Source organism: Nerophis ophidion, linkage group LG07, assembly GCF_033978795.1.
Source record: "Nerophis ophidion isolate RoL-2023_Sa linkage group LG07, RoL_Noph_v1.0, whole genome shotgun sequence".
Classification (NCBI taxonomy): Eukaryota; Metazoa; Chordata; class Actinopteri; order Syngnathiformes; family Syngnathidae; genus Nerophis; species Nerophis ophidion.
The window spans coordinates 62,412,950-62,429,391 of record NC_084617.1 but is presented as its reverse complement, the minus strand read 5'-3'; the positions used below and the strand labels follow the sequence as shown (position 1 = coordinate 62,429,391).

Here is a 16,442-nt window from a genome sequence, read left to right as displayed (position 1 = left end):
CTGTACCAAAAAAAAATGAATGGATGGGCTTGTGGTCAACTCAGCAGGCTGCGGAAAGTAACAAGATGTTGGTTAACCAAACATTATTAATACATACAGGCAACAGAACCGGTGGCTAACAAAGTTGACTATTAATGAAACATGTGGAAGACTAAGACAATCTATATGTACAGTGTACGAAATAAGTCTTGACCATGTTTTTCAAGGTATATATTTGGTTTCGAAAGGTGCACCTTAACCCTCCAGTTCATACGGTATGTAGCAACTACTAGACTTACCGTCCATACCTTCAGATAATTAGATGAATGCAAAATCTACCAAATTTTAGACAAAAACTTTCCCTGACCAAATTGTCCCTCACCCTTGTAGCCTCCCACGGCCAGAAAGGGAAAGACTGGAGCTCCATAGTCGGCCATGCAGCTCATTCCTAAATCGGTGATGTCTTTGAAAGACAAAGGTGAGCTTGGGAGGACATACAAAAGTCTTTAAGCAAATTATTTCGCAGGTTGCGTCTTGTTCAATGATCAATTGTGCTTACTTGAGGCAGTAGATAAGGTGGTCCCTCCAGTCCACCTCTTTGGTCACCCCCAGCTCAGTCATGTTCACCTTGGCGTTGATGTTATCAAGGCTGTTCTGGAAGTATTGCGGCAGGCTGTTGACTGCACAGTCAAACTGGGCCGGGTTGTTAGGGTTGAGCGGTGCGAAGCATACGTCCTCCAGACTTGCTGTGCGGTTCAGATCCTCTGACCAGAACTTAATGTTCTAGAAAAATTTATTGAGGATTTAATTGTGTGGAGAAGTTTGGAAATGTTCAAAAGATGTAGAAACAAATTTGTGGAGCTTACTTGTATTCTTTTTTGGAGCTGCAGCAATTCAATGACGAGATCTTTAGATACAAGGCCGCTAAAGTTTTGCGAACCAAAGAGCAAGGAGTCATAAATGTGCCCTTTTCTGCCTGGTGCTGTCAAGATAAGCTGGTTGGTCCTGAAGAACGGACCGAAGTGTTTATCATGGAAATCCTTCTCCTGGCGGGCTCGGCTGTTGGACGCTGACCACAGCTCCACCGGGTCAGTGGTGAGTTCAAGGGACATGAGGCCGGCGGAGAACGCGGTGACAATGATGGCTGACACCAGGAGAACCTTAGAAGAGAACGACACAAGATTAAGACTCCTTCATGTAACAACCAAACACTAATCTATGTGAGACAAAACATTAAGATGCTGATTAAACATTTCAGACAGGAAGACGTCTTAACTTTTGGGAACCTTTCAAAATGTCATCATCTAGCTATCAGAAATATCCTATTTCGTTACCTACGTCCAACTCGAAAGTGCAAAGGTGAGAGCTAGATAATTTATTTTCTCAATTCACATGAGGCCCTGATACAAACCCCGTTTCCATATGAGTTGGGAAATTGTGTTGGATGTAAATATAAACAGAATGCAATGATTTGCAAATCCTTTTCAACCCATATTCAGTTGAATGGACTACAAAGGCGGTTTAGCTCAGTTGGTAGGGTGGCCTTGCCAGCAACTTGAGGGTTGCAGGTTCGATTCCCGCTTCTGCCATCCTAGTCACTGCCGTTGTGTCCTTGGGCAAGACACTTTACCCACCTGCTCCCAGTGCCACCCACACTGGTTTGAATGTAACTTAGATATTGGGTTTCACTATGTAAAGCGCTTTGAGTCACTTGAGAAAAAGCGCTATATAAATATAATTCACTTCACACTTCACTACAAAGACAAGATATTTGATGTTCAAACTCATAAACTTAATTTTTTAGAATTTCATGGCTGCAACACGTGCTAAAATAGTTGGGAAAGGGCATGTTCACCACTGTGTTACATCACCTTTTCTTTTAACAACACTTAATAAACGTTGGGAAACTGAGGAAACTAATTGTTGAAGCTTTGAAAGTGGAATTCTTTCCCATTCTTGTTTTATGTAAAGCTTCAGTCGATCAATAGTCCGGGGTCACCGCTGTCGTATTTTACGCGTCATAATGCGCCACACATTTTCGACGGGAGACAGGTCTGGACTGCAGGCGGGCCAGGGAAGTAACCGCACTCTTTTACTACGAAACCACGCTGTTGTAACACGTGGCTTGGCATTGTCTTGCTGAAATAAGCAGGGGCGTCCATGATAACGTTGCTTGGATGACAACATTTGTTGCTCCAAAACCTGTATGGACCATTCAGCATTTATGGTGCCTTCACAGATGTGTAAGTTACCCATGCCTTGGGCACTAATACACCCCCATACCATCACAGATGCTGGCTTTTGAACTTTGCGCCTATAACAATCCGGATGGTTATTTTCCTCTTTGTTCCGGAGGACACCACGTCCACAATTTCCAAATATAATTTGAAATGTGGACTCGTCAGACCACAGAACACTTTTCCACTTTGCATCAGTCAATCATAGATGAGCTCGGGCCCAGCGAAGCCAGCGGCGTTCCTTGGTGTTGTTGATAAATGGGTTTTGATTTGCATAGTAGAGTTTTAACTTGCACTTACAGATGTAGCAACCAATTGTAGTTACTGACAGTGGTTATGTGAAGTGTTCCTGAGCCCATGTGGTGATATCCTTTACACACTGATGCCGGTTTTTGGTGCAGTACCGCCTGAGGGATCAAAGGTCCGTAATATCATCGCTTACGTGCAGTGATTTCTCCAGATTCTCTGAACCTTTTGATGATTTTTACGGACCGTAGATGGTTGATAGCTCGTTGAGAAATGTTGTTCAGTCCACCACAGAATCAAAATTTTACGCTACCATCGGTCCATTCCTAATGTATAACACCCCTTTCCACAAACCAGGAAGTGGCCTGCTAATGTATAGACCAGACCTGGGCAAATTAAGGTCCGAGGGCCACATCCGGCCCGTTAAACTTTTCAATCTAGTCCGCCAGACATCCATCCATCCATCCATCATCTTCCGCTTATCCGAGGTCGGGTCGCGGGGGCAACAGCCTAAGCAGGGAAACCCAGACTTCCCTCTCCCCAGCCACTTCGTCTAGCTCTTCCCGGGGGATCCCGAGGCGTTCCCAGGCCAGCCGGGAGACATAGTCTTCCCAACGTGTCCTGGGTCTTCCCCGTGGCCTCCTACCGGTTGGACGTGCCCTAAACACCTCCCTAGGGAGGCGTTCGGGTGGCATCCTGACCAGATGCCCGAACCACCTCATCTGGCTCCTCTCAATGTGAAGGAGCAGCGGCTTTACTTTGAGTTCCTCCCGGATGGCAGAGCTTCTCACCCTATCTCTAAGGGAGAGCCCCGCCACACGGCGGAGGAAACTCATTTCGGCCGCTTGTACCCGTGATCTTATCCTTTCGATCATGACCCAAAGCTCATGACCATAGGTGAGGATGGGAACGTAGATCGACCGGTAAATTGAGAGCTTTACCTTCCGGCTCAGCTCCTTCTTCACCACAACGGACCGGTACAACGTCCGCATTACTGAAGACGCCGCACCGATCCGCCTGTCGATCTCACGATCCACTCTTCCCTCACTCGTGAACAAGACTCCTAGGTACTTGAACTCCTCCACTTGGGGCAGGGTCTCCTCCCCAACCCGGAGATGGCACTCCACCCTTTTCCGGGCGAGAACCATGGACTCGGACTTGGAGGTGCTGATTCTCATTCCGGTCGCTTCACACTCGGCTGCGAAACGATCCAGCGAGAGCTGAAGATCCCGGTCAGATGAAGCCATCAGGACCACATCATCTGCAAAAAGCAGAGACCTAATCCTGCGGTTACCAAACCGGAACCCCTCAACGCCTTGACTGCGCCTAGAAATTCTGTCCATAAAAGTTATGAACAGAATCGGTGACAAAGGACAGCCTTGGCGGAGTCCAACCCTCACTGGAAATGTGTTCGACTTACTGCCGGCAATGCGGACCAAGCTCTGGCACTGATCGTACAGGGAACGGACCGCCACAATAAGACAGTCCGATACCCCATACTCTCTGAGCACTCCCCACAGGACTTCCCGAGGGACACGGTCGAATGCCTTCTCCAAGTCCACAAAGCACATGTAGACTGGTTGGGCAAACTCCCATGCACCCTCAAGAACCCTGCCGAGAGTATAGAGCTGGTCCACAGTTCCACGACCAGGACGAAAACCACACTGTTCCTCCTGAATCCGAGGTTCGACTATCCGACGTAGCCTCCTCTCCAGTACACCTGAATAAACCTTACCGGGAAGGCTGAGGAGTGTGATCCCACGATAGTTGGAACACACCCTCCGGTCCCCCTTCTTAAAGAGAGGAACCACCACCCCGGTCTGCCAATCCAGAGGTACCGCCCCCGATGTCCACGCGATGCTGCAAAGTCTTGTCAACCAAGACAGCCCCACAGCATCCAGAGCCTTAAGGAACTCCGGGCGGATCTCTTCCACCCCTGGGGCCTTGCCACCGAGGAGCTTTTTAACTACCTCAGCGACCTCAGCCCCAGAAATAGGAGAGACCACCACAGATTCCCCAGGCACTGCTTCCTCATAGGAAGACGTGTTGGTGGGATTGAGGAGGTCTTCGAAGTATTCCTTCCACCTATCCACAACATCCGCAGTCGAGGTCAGCAGAACACCATCCGCACCATACACGGTGTTGATAGTTCACTGCTTCCCCTTCCTGAGGCGGCGGACGGTGGTCCAGAATCGCTTCGAAGCCGTCCGGAAGTCGTTTTCCATGGCTTCCCCGAACTCTTCCCATGTCCGAGTTTTTGCCTCCGCGACCGCTAAAGCTGCACACCGCTTGGCCTGTCGGTACCTGTCCACTGCCTCCGGAGTCCTATGAGCCAAAAGGACCCGATAGGACTCCTTCTTCAGCTTGACGGCATCCCTCACCGCTGGTGTCCACCAAGGGGTTTTAGGATTGCCGCCCCGACAGGCACCAACTACCTTGCGGCCACAGCTCCGATCTGCCGCCTCGACAATAGAGGTGCGGAACATGGTCCACTCGGACTCAATGTCCAGCACCTCCCTCGTGACATGTTCAAAGTTCTTCCGGAGGTGGGAATTGAAACTTTGTCTGACAGGAGACTCTGCCAGACGTTCCCAGCAGACCCTCACAATGCGTTTGGGCTTCCCAGGTCTGTCCGGCATCCTCCCCCACCATCGCAGCCAACTCACCACCAGGTGGTGATTGGTAGAAAGCTCCGCCCCTCTCTTCACCCGAGTGTCCATAACATGAGGCCGCAAATCCGATGACACAACTACAAAGTCGATCATGGAACTGCGGCCTAGGGTGTCCTGGTGCCAAGTGCACATATGGACATCCTTATGTTTGAACATGGTGTTTGTTATGGACAAACTGTGACGAGCACAAAAGTCCAATAACAAAACACCACTCGGGTTCAGATCCGGGCGGCCATTCTTCCCTATCACGCCTCTCCAGGTTTCACTGTCGTTGCCAACGTGAGCGTTGAAGTCTCCCAGTAGGACAAGGGAATCACCCGGAGGAGCACTTTCCAGTACTCCCTCGAGCGTTCCCAAAAAGGGTGGGTACTCTGAACTGCTGTTTGGTGCATAAGCACAAACAACAGTCAGGACCCGTCCCCCCACCCGAAGGCGGAGGGAGGCTACCCTTTCGTCCACCGGGTTGAACTCCAACGTACAGGCTTTGAGCCGGGGGGAAACAGGAATTGCCACCCCAGCCCGTCGCCTCTCACTGCCGGCAACGCCAGAGTGGAAGAGGGTCCAATCCCTCTCGAGAGAAGTGGTTCCAGAGCCCTTGCTGTGCGTCGAAGTGAGTCCGACTATATCCAGCCGGAATTTCTCGACTTCGCGCACTAGCTCAGGCTCTTTCCCCCCCAGTGACGTGACGTTCCACGTCCCAAGAGCTAGCTTCTGTAGCCGAGGATCGGACCGCCAAGTGCCCTGCCTTCGGCTGTCGCCCAGCTCACAATGCACCCGACCTCTATGGCCCCTGCTATGGGTGGTGAGCCCATTGGAGGGGAGGCCCACATTGCCTCTTCGGGCTGTGCCCGGCCGGGCCCCATGGGAACAGGCCCGGCCACCAGGCGCTCGCCATCGTGCCCCACCTCCGGGCCTGGCTCCAGAGGGGGGCCCCGGTGACCCGCGTCCGGGCGAGGGAAATCTGGGTCCATGATGTTTCTTCTTCATAAAGGTCTTCGAGCTGCTCTTTGTCTGATCCCTCACCTAGAACCTGTTTGCCTTGGGAGACCCTACCAGGGGGCTTTATGCCCCCGGACAACATAGCTCCTAGGATCATTGGGACACGCAAACTCCTCTACCACGATAAGGTTGCAGCTCAGAGAGGAGGTCCGCCAGACAATCCCAAATAATATTTTTTTAGATCTTTAAGATCAAAAGTGTAGCTGCCATTATGATGTGTAGTGATGTTTTCAATTGACCGTAAGTCTTGAACTACAGTGTACAAATTATTTCAATGGTTGGAATCTGCACTTGTGCATGATATACTGTTTACTATGGTGATCTAATTAGTTACTGTGGTAATCTAACTAGTTAGCATGGTAATCTACGTCACAGCAGGATTTTTTCTTAGTAAGTAGTATGTACGTAAATGTTATTTATAAAGTACTTTTCACAGATACAATCACAAAGCGCTGTACAAAACAGAGGTATAGTAAAACAACAATTAAATTTAAAATAACCGGGGCAACATCATAAAAAGGATGGAAAGTGGATTAAAAATGATAGTTAAAGGTGCATTAACTAAAAGCTTTACTAAAAAAAAAGTTTTCAAATGAAAGTTTTAACACAGTCAAGATCACAGAGGGACTGGTGCAAATTGTTCCAGAGTCTGGGACCTATAGCCTGGAATGCCAGATCTACACCGGTTTTAAAAAAAGTTTTGGGGATCTATAGATGACCCTATGTTGTCAATATTCAGTGTTTTATCGTTAATAGATAATTTTGTAAATGCCACATTCTCTACATGCTGGGTGTCTCATTCAGTAAAAAAATAAATACATTCCATTCCGTTTTTTAAGGTGGTGCGTCATAACGTTTTAAGCATTTAATCAGACATTATTGTGAGGTTTTGTATTAGTGTTCCTAAAAATCAGATATTCCGGCCCCTGACACATTTTTTTCTCTAATTTTGGCCCCCAAGTCAAAATAATTGCCCAGACCTGGTATAGACTGATAAATTAACAGAAATATTTATACTCAATTATCTTTTACCTTTGTTAACAGTTCAACTTTGGCGGCAGTCTTTATTCTACTATCCGGACCATTATCAAGTCAAATGGGGAGAAAGTACCTATAAATGACTAATCCATCCATGATGTTCAATATGAGCTGAAGCCTAACAAAATTCATGGCAAAAGACAAAAACACAAGGTACATAATAAACACCAATAATTCCACTGCACTTTTCTTATTTACATGGACTCTTAAAAAAACCCATAGTAATATATACCTGGGTAAAAAAAAAAAAAATCTGATTTCAAGCTTTCCTTGGAAAAGTACCTTTTACCAACTTGGGTCTTTTCTGAAGCCAAGGCACTTAAAAATGGGCGCTACTTGAATACAATGCAAACCACACGGATTACCTATACTTTTTAGTTTCGTCTCGTCAGACAATCTTTTAGGTAGAGTAGATGGAAAAGTTTACCTACCACCTATTGAATTATTCCATCTGTTATAACTGGACAGAGAGGGATGGAGAGAGCTGGTCAACTGATCGTCTGTGGTGCCCCAAACCCTCGGGGGGTCCAGGTACAGGTACCTAAAAGCTTGTCTGACTTGAAGAAACTGAAGTATATTCAACAAGAAGGCATAATGAACCTTTTTGGGCAAACATATTACCAAGAATTATTTTACTCAGGTAATAAAAACCTTCTTGGAAATGTTAGATAAAAGGGATTCAGTTCTTGGAAATGCTGGATAAACAAGGTTGCGTTTCTGGAAATGTTTTATAAAGGGGGTTAAGTTCTTGGAAATGTTGGATGAAGGGATTAAAAATTCCTGGAAATGTTGGATCAAGGGATTGAATTCCTGGAAATGTGGCTGAAAAGGGGGTTACATTTTTTAAATGTTGTGGAAAAGGGGGTTTAGTTTGTGTAATGTTAAATAAAGGGGGTTAAGTTCTTGTAAATTTTAGACAAAGGGAGGTGAGGTCCTATAAATATTGGATTAATAAACAAAGTTTCTGGAAATATGGTTGTAAAAGGAATTTACGTTCCTGGAAAAGTTAGATAAAGGTATTAAGTTCCTGGAAATGCTACATAAAAGGGGTTAAGTTTCTGGAAATGTTTTATAAAGGGGGTTATGTTCTTCGAAATGTTGGATAAAGGGGTTAAGACCCTGGAAATGTTGGATTAAGGGATTAAGTTCCTAGATATGTGGCTGAAAAGGGGGTTACATTTTTGGAAATGTTGGATAAAGGGGTCAAGCTCCTGGAAATGTTGGATCAAGAGATTAAGTTCCTCGAAATGTGGCTGAAAAGGGGGTTACATTTTTGGAAATGTTGGATAAAGGGATTAAACTCCTGGAAATGTTGGATTAAGGGATTAAGTTCCTCGAAATGTGGCTGAAAAGGGGGTTACATTTTTGGAAATGTTGGATAAAGGGATTAAACTCCTGGAAATGTTGGATTAAGGGATTAAGTTCCTAGAAATGTGGCTGAAAAGGGGGTTACATTTTTGGAAATGTTGGATAAAGGGATTAAACTCCTGGAAATGTTGGATCAAGGGATTAAGTTCCTAGAAATGTGGTTGAAAAGGGGGTTGCATTTTTTGGAAATGTTGTGGAAAAGGAGGTTTAGTTTGTGTAATGTTAAATAAAGTGGGTTAAATTCTTGGAAATGTTGGATCAAGAGATTAAGTTCCTAGAAATGTGGCTGAAAAGGGGGTTACATTTTTGGAAATGTTGAATAAAGGGGTTAAGCCCCTGGAAATGTTGGGTCAAGGGATTAAGTTCCTAGAAATGTGTCTGAAAAGGGGGTTACAATTTTTGGAAATGTTGTTGAAAAGGGGGTTTAATTTGTGTAATGTTAAATAAAGGGGGTTAAGTTCTTGGAAATGTTAGATAAAGGGAGCTAAGGTCCTATAAATGTTGGATTAATAAACAAAGTTTCTGGAAATGTGGTTGTAAAATGAATTTACGTTCCTTGAAAAGTTAGATAAAGGGATTAAGTTCCTGGAAATGCTAGATAAAAGGGGTTAAATTTCTGGAAATGTTTTATAAAGGTTGGATAAAGGGGTTAAGCCCCTGGAAATGTTGGGTCAAGGGATTAAGTTCCTAGAAATGTGGCTGAAAAGGGGGTTACATTTTTTGGAAATGTTGTTGAAAATGGGGTTTAGTTTGTGTAATGTTAAATAAAGCGGGTTAAATTCATGGAAATGTTAGATAAACGGAGGTGAGGTGCTATAAATGTTGGATTAATAAACAAAGTTTCTGGAATTGTGGTTGTAAAAAGAATTTATGTTCCTGGAAAAGTTAGATAAAGGGATTATTTTCCTGGAAATACTAGATAAACGGGGTTAAGTTTCTGGAAATGTTTTATAAAGGGGGTTATGTTCTTCGAAATATTGGACAAAGGTGTTCAGCTCCTGAAAATGTTGGATCAAGGGATCAAGTTCCTAGAAATGTGGCTGAAAAGTGGGTTACATTTTTGGAAATGTCGTTGAAAAGGGGGTTAAGTTCTTGGAAATGTTAGATAGACTGAGGTAAGGTCCTATAAAAGTCGGAAGAATGAATAAAGTTTCTGGAAATGTGGTTTGAAAAGGAGTTTACAATCCTGGAAAAGTTACTGGATAGAGGGTTAAGTTCCTGGAAATGTTTCATAAAGTGGGTAGAGTTCTTGGAGAAGTTAAATAAAGGGGGTTAGGTTCCTGGATATGTGGGACAAAGGTTTGAAGTTCCTGGACATTTTTGGAAAAGGCAGTAAAGTTCCTGTAAATGTTGGAAAAGGGACTAAAGACCAACAATATACCCGTTCTCACACTTCTACAGTAACTGAATGGATGTTGGCTGCACAGTGAACCGCTATTTTATTAGTGTCCCGTAGTGTAACAACTAGCCTCTTTTTTAAACACACCGTAAAGCACCAAATATGGTTCCTTGGCCAATAAAAGGTTTACGTAATACAGTAAATGATTTAGTATTTGTGGAAGTAATATTATTAGTAAAAACTTACCGTGAGTGGATAAGTGGCCATGAAAGTTCCCCATGACTGAAACACTGAGCTCAGGAAGGCTTGAGCAGCCATACTGTTCCTGTCGGCGCAAGTCACCTCTGAAGGACAAATGACCCGCTCAGGCACATCGTTACTGTTCTGGTCTCGGTTCTTCCTCTTTCTCTTTCCACTCTGTTCAACCTGCTTATTCTGTGACTTCACAAAACAGGAGACGAACAGGAAAAAGAGGAAGGCGAATATCAGGAGGCAGAATGAGATGATAGAAATGACCAGGAAGCCGTCCGTGCCCAAAAGCCTGAAGGGTCCCGCGAGAAGTGGGGGTGGTGGAACGTTTGGGCACGACTCTTTGCAGTCCTGACAGGAGCAGACCTGACCTCCAGAGGACGTGAGCTGGTTACACCTCAAGGCTCTTCCGCTGTAAGGAACCACACCCTCAGGTACTCCCTCTGTTTCACCCGGCTTAATGAGTTGGAAGTCGATATCCAGCGGAGCCAGGCCATTGCTCGTATCTCCCTGAAAGTCGTACCAGCGCTGGGGGGTGCACAACTTGGCGCCGTAACGGCCGCACATGGTGCCGATGGCGAAGCCTCCTGTGGCTGGTATTCTGACATTTTGACATGACTGGAATGCGGCATCTGCAAAGGTGGTCGAGAGGTACGCCTGGTAGGCCACCACGGCCTCTCTGGTCCTGTTCAGGACCGTGACGTTCATGACCTTTGTGACTTTGACCGACTGACTCTGGTTTGGACTGCAGGTGTTGATGCAGTGCAGGTGGGCAAAGTTGTCAGCGCAAGAAGGGCAGCGCACCAGCAGAGCCTTGGACAGAGTTAAACTCCTTTCCAGGGATGACAGCTGCTTGATGGAGCAACAGGCAAATGTGTTGCCCTCGCCGTTGTCCAACATTGGACACACCTGCAGATTAAGAGACGTATTCATATATGCAAACAATGCACCGCCGTGTTTCCCCCATGATAGGAGTCAACATCGACTGACCCAGTTTCATGTTTCCCTACAGACCTCTTTGAGTTTCTTGTAATGCTCTCCTGTTAGAATACGGGCTCGACTGTAATTAAAACAGGGGACAATAGGGGTGATGAGGGAGCCCTCCAGTGTAGGGTTCTTGCCACACTCCTCATAGAAAACACAGGACCCGGCTTCATGCTGGGCCTCTGACAGCGCCTGGAAAGGCAGAAACACAATTAGAACACTAACGACTGCTTAATGTTTCAAAGAAGTCATAGCTTCGCATTTTCAGCAAACATTGTCTGTGCTTGAGATCCAAACCTGGACCATAAATGGGTCTCACATGTGACTCTCAAACTTTTTTCCACCAAGCCCTACCTCAGAAAACACAAGTACCACAATAATAACCAACATTAAAATGTAACAGTGTAGGCCCCAAGTTTTGATTGATTGATTGATTGATACTTTTATTAGTAGATTGCACAGTTCAGTACATATTCCGTACAATTGACCACTAAATGGAAACACCCGAATAAGTTTTTCAACTTGTTTAAGTCGGGGTCCACGTTAATCTATTCATGGTAACAGTATTTATTAAGTATTTATTGAAAACAAAGTACAGGTTTGGTATAACAAGTATATTTAATATTTTTAAATCACTGTAACATTACACGCAGTTTGAACAGTAACACTGTGTTTGAAAAATTGGAAAACAAAACACTACTTAAATGAAGTGATTATTTGGCCACATTGTCATACACAGTTTTATATGAGCTAACATTGGATTTTTTGTTGAACAAATCATAACATAAAAATATATAGTACCCAATGCGATACATTGAAACTGTTGATTGATTGATTGATTGATTGAGACTTTTATTAGTAGATTGCACAGTACAGTACATATTCCGTAAAATTGACCACAAAATGGTAACACTCGAATAAATTTTTCAACTTGTTTAAGTCGGGGCTTACGCTAATCAGTTCTACATCATTTTTAAATAATACTTAACTCCAATTTTCTTATACAAACAATGGAAAATGATGTATATTTCCAGTTAGAAGCAAGATTTACTAAAACTATAATGTTCTTTCCTCTAAAGCACGGGCGTTAAACTGAAGGCTTGGGGGCCACATTTTGCCCGACACATTATTTTATGTGGTCTTTAAATGCCTGGAAACAATGTGTGTCAATAAAGCATTTAATCTTTTTTGATAAATGTATTTCACTTTTGACAGAAGAAAACAAAAGGGTTTGGAATTGGGGGTTAAATCAACAAATGATTCCCGAGTGCGACGCATGCTGCTGCCCACTGCTCCCCTCACCTCCCAGACGCAGAACATGGGGATGGGTCAAACGCAGAGGACAAATTTCACCACACCGTGTGTGTGTTACAATCGCCAGGACTTTAACATTACCTTTGTTAATGCATGCAAATACAATTCTTATCTCGATATCATTTGATACAACACATTAGCACAAGCTTTTTTTCGTCATTGAAACCCTTTTCAAATTCAATTCTGCGTGAGCCCAACTAAGACATCTGCCTGCGGGGTTTTTTTTGCGATCGTGATTGGCCTAAAAGGTGTAATGTTTAGTTATGCTTTTGTGTGCTGCTGGGAACAAATTTGATTGGTGAAAATGTACTGGGAAATTGCAGGATTGGGCAAAATTGGCGAGGCCGTAGAATAGTTCAAGGGGATTGGTTGAATTTCAATCAATCAATCAATCAATGTTTACTTATATAGCCCAAAAGTGGACTGACACAAAAGTAAATTGACACTTAAGTGGACTGACACTTAAGTGAATTATCACTTAAGTGGACTGACACTTAAATGAATTGACACTTAAGTGGACTGACACTTAAATGAATTGACACTTAAATGGACTGACCCTTAAGTGGACTGACACTTAAATGAATTGACACTTAAGTGGACCGACACATAAGTGAATTGACACTCAGCTGTTCTCACTTAAGTCATGTCCCCTAGTGGCCAAGAGCTGCTACAGCACAGAGAGTACAAGGTGAAACTTTTATTGAAGACAGATCAAAGTGATCACTTGTATTGATGCTAATGGAAGACAGATCAAAGTGATCACTTGTATTGATCCTAATCGAAGACAGATCAAAGTGATCACTTGCATTGATCCTAATTGAAGACGGATCAAAGTGATCACTTGTATTGATCCTAATTGAAGACAGTTCAAAGTGATCACTTGTATTGATCCTAATTGAATTGGGATCAAAGTGACCACTTGTATTGGTCAAAGTGATCTATTGCTGGTAATCTAAAACAAGACGAGCATGAACAACCAAAGTATTGTTTACTAAAGAAAAAGATGAAATTTGTATGGATTGGTGCGATTGCAACATCCCAAAATCCCACAGGGCTTAATAAATATCATGAAGTGGCCCTCTGAGGGCTTCCGTGAATGCAATCTGACACCTGAAGAAAATGAGTTTGACACCCCAGCCATAAAGACAGGTCATTCCATAAACATATTTGCAGGTTATCATGACTTTGAGGCTGTACTGTGCCCGGACATTATCAGCCTCTTAGTATTGCCAATGACGAATGGGGAGAATTTCAAGGTTCATTACTTAAAGCTAATCATTGAAACATCAATATATATAAAATATTGTATCTTAGTAATGCAGGTGTAACCCAAACAAAGTGAATATCATGTAAAATGTCAATTTATTTCAGCATTTCAACTTTAAATTGGAAACTAACATTTGATATAAGCTTATTACATACAAAGTGAAACATGTCAAGCTTGTATTTGTTATTTTGATCATAGTTTACAGTTTTTGAAAACCCCAAATTTTCTGAAATTCTCAATTTGAGGTTTTCATAGGCTGTAAGCCATAATCATCAACATTATATCAAAGTAATAGTATGAGTTTCATGTTATGAGCCTATGTCATGTATAAGTTTACCCTTGTAAATGTAATTGCTGGTATAAACAACACTTTGCACGCTATATATATACTTTTAGTTTCTTTTGTATATTGTATGATAGTAGTCCAACAGCTGGCATATTCCAGACATATATTTTTAAGAAAACGTGTTTATCATTACAATTTAAATAAAATTGATACAAAAATACGAATGATAATATGCATATCACATTTTAACTGCTGTATAGGTTTACAACAATCCATAAGACGTAGAGTTTAATAATAAAAAACATGTCTTCATAGTAATATATTCAATTTATACAGCATTTTTAGACACCTTTCAGTGAGAACTGAGAATCTATTCTTTATTAACGCACGGTACAATTATTATGGTGGTAAGCTACCTTTGTAGCCACTGCTACCCTGGGGTAGACTGACGGAAACATGGTTGCCAGTTTGCACCAATGACCTCTTCGACCGCCACCAAATATGAATTCGTACATACATACACCGCGGAATGTCCTGGGAATGGTAGTCGGAGTAGCATCATAAAAAAGTTTGATTAAAAGAAAGCCTTACCAAGCAAGTCAGAAAAGCGATCAGGGCCGCGAAACCACTCATGATTTTTGGGTCTTCCTATTACAAAGTAGTCCTCGGGCACATTCAAAATCAATCGATCGCTTCTGTTGCATTACAACGTCCACTCTCAGGGAAATGGTCCTGTCCTCAACCCGACTAAGTGCTTCGTGTTAGGAATGCACAAACAACATGACAGGTCCAGTCAGCCATACTATGATGTCACACCTTATCTGGTCTGATGCAGGACTTGACCAATGGCGTCTACAGATAATCTGCGTCTATGTGATCATTAACTCGGGAGACTTTTTTTTGATAGGGTTGCCAGGGAGGTGACAAGCAGATGGGAGAATCTGTACTCGCAACCACACCCTGTAGTATTGTAATACAGTATCTCCACCTCAACCAGACTTGGACTGGTGGACTGCCTTTCAGTGGCTATGGGGAGATCAATCAGAATACCAAGGAATCAGAGTTGATTATGTACGCTACATTAACTTTAGACTAAGGGTGTCCAAATCTTGATTTTTTTTTCTTTCAAAAACATACTAAAACCAATCAATCAATCAATGTTTATTTGTATAGCCCTAAATCACAAGTGTCTCAAAGGGCTGCACACGCCACAACGATATCCTCGGTTCAGAGCCCACATAAGGGCAAGGAACAACTCACAACCCAGTGGGACGTCGATGTGAATGTCTATGAGAAACCTTGGAGAGGACCGCAGATGTGGGTAACACCCCCATCATGAAATGATGAAATCATACTGATAAACATAAAAAAAGACGCTGTTTTGAAAGCTCACAAGATGCATCAGTGGTCTTGGCATCTTGGCATAAACACTTTATGTGATACAAGTGTCAAACTCTAAGCCTGTCTCATTATGATGCGTTTTCTTTTTTTTTTAATGACTGTTTACACTGTAGATTGTCACTGAAAACTATGACACCTGTGAAGTGAAAACCCTTTTAGGTGACTATCCCTTGAAGCTCATTGAGAGAATGCCAACATTCTGCAAAAGAGTAATCAGAGTAATGGGTGGCTATTTTGAAGAAATTAAAATATAAAACATGTCTTCAGTTATTTCACATTTTGTGGTAAGTGCATAACTCAGCATGTGTTCATTCATAGTTTCGATGCCTTCAGTAACAATCTACAATGTATATACAGTAGTCATGAAAATAAAGAAAACACATTGAATGAAAAGGTGTGTCCAAACTTTTCGCCTGCACTGTATGTCTGTGTGTGTGTGTGTGTGTGTGTGTGTGTGTGTGTGTGTATGTATATATATATATATATATATATATATACACATATACACACACATATATGTGTATATATATAGTATATGTGTATATATATATATGTATATATAGATATATATATATATATATATATATATATATATATATATATATATATATATATATATATATATATATATATATATATATATATATAGTCACTGAAAACTATGACACCTGTGAAGTGAAACCTTTTAGGTGACTATCTGTGTGTATATATATATACATATATATATATATACACATATATATATATACACACATTAATATATATATATATATGTACAGTATAGATTTATGTATATATACATAAAATATCCATATATATGTATATATATATATATAATATATATATATATGTATGTATATATATATATATATATATATATACACATTAATATTTATATATATAAAGTACAGTATAGATTTATGTATATATACATAAAATATCCATATATATGTATATATGTTATATATATATATATGTATGTATGTATGTATGTGTGTGTGTATATATATATATATATATATATCAATCAATCAATCAATGTTTATTTATATAGACCTAAATG

At 42.2% G+C, this 16,442-nt stretch overlaps 1 protein-coding gene across 1 annotated transcript in view; it reads right to left on the bottom strand.

Annotated features, from left to right (window-relative positions):
- The window catches only part of npc1l1 (NPC1-like 1), a 50,271-nt gene extending 35,549 nt beyond the window's left edge, over positions 1-14,722 (bottom strand). Inside the window, exons 1-6 of the mRNA XM_061906810.1 lie at positions 14,570-14,722; positions 11,142-11,303; positions 10,125-11,036; positions 846-1,139; positions 539-762; positions 362-462 (exon numbers count right to left, since the gene is read on the bottom strand). Coding sequence (XP_061762794.1) covers positions 362-462; positions 539-762; positions 846-1,139; positions 10,125-11,036; positions 11,142-11,303; positions 14,570-14,611 — 1,735 coding nt within the window. The 5' untranslated portion in view covers positions 14,612-14,722. The remainder of the gene's footprint in view (positions 1-361; positions 463-538; positions 763-845; positions 1,140-10,124; positions 11,037-11,141; positions 11,304-14,569) is intronic.
- Positions 14,723-16,442: the final 1,720 nt, after the last annotated feature.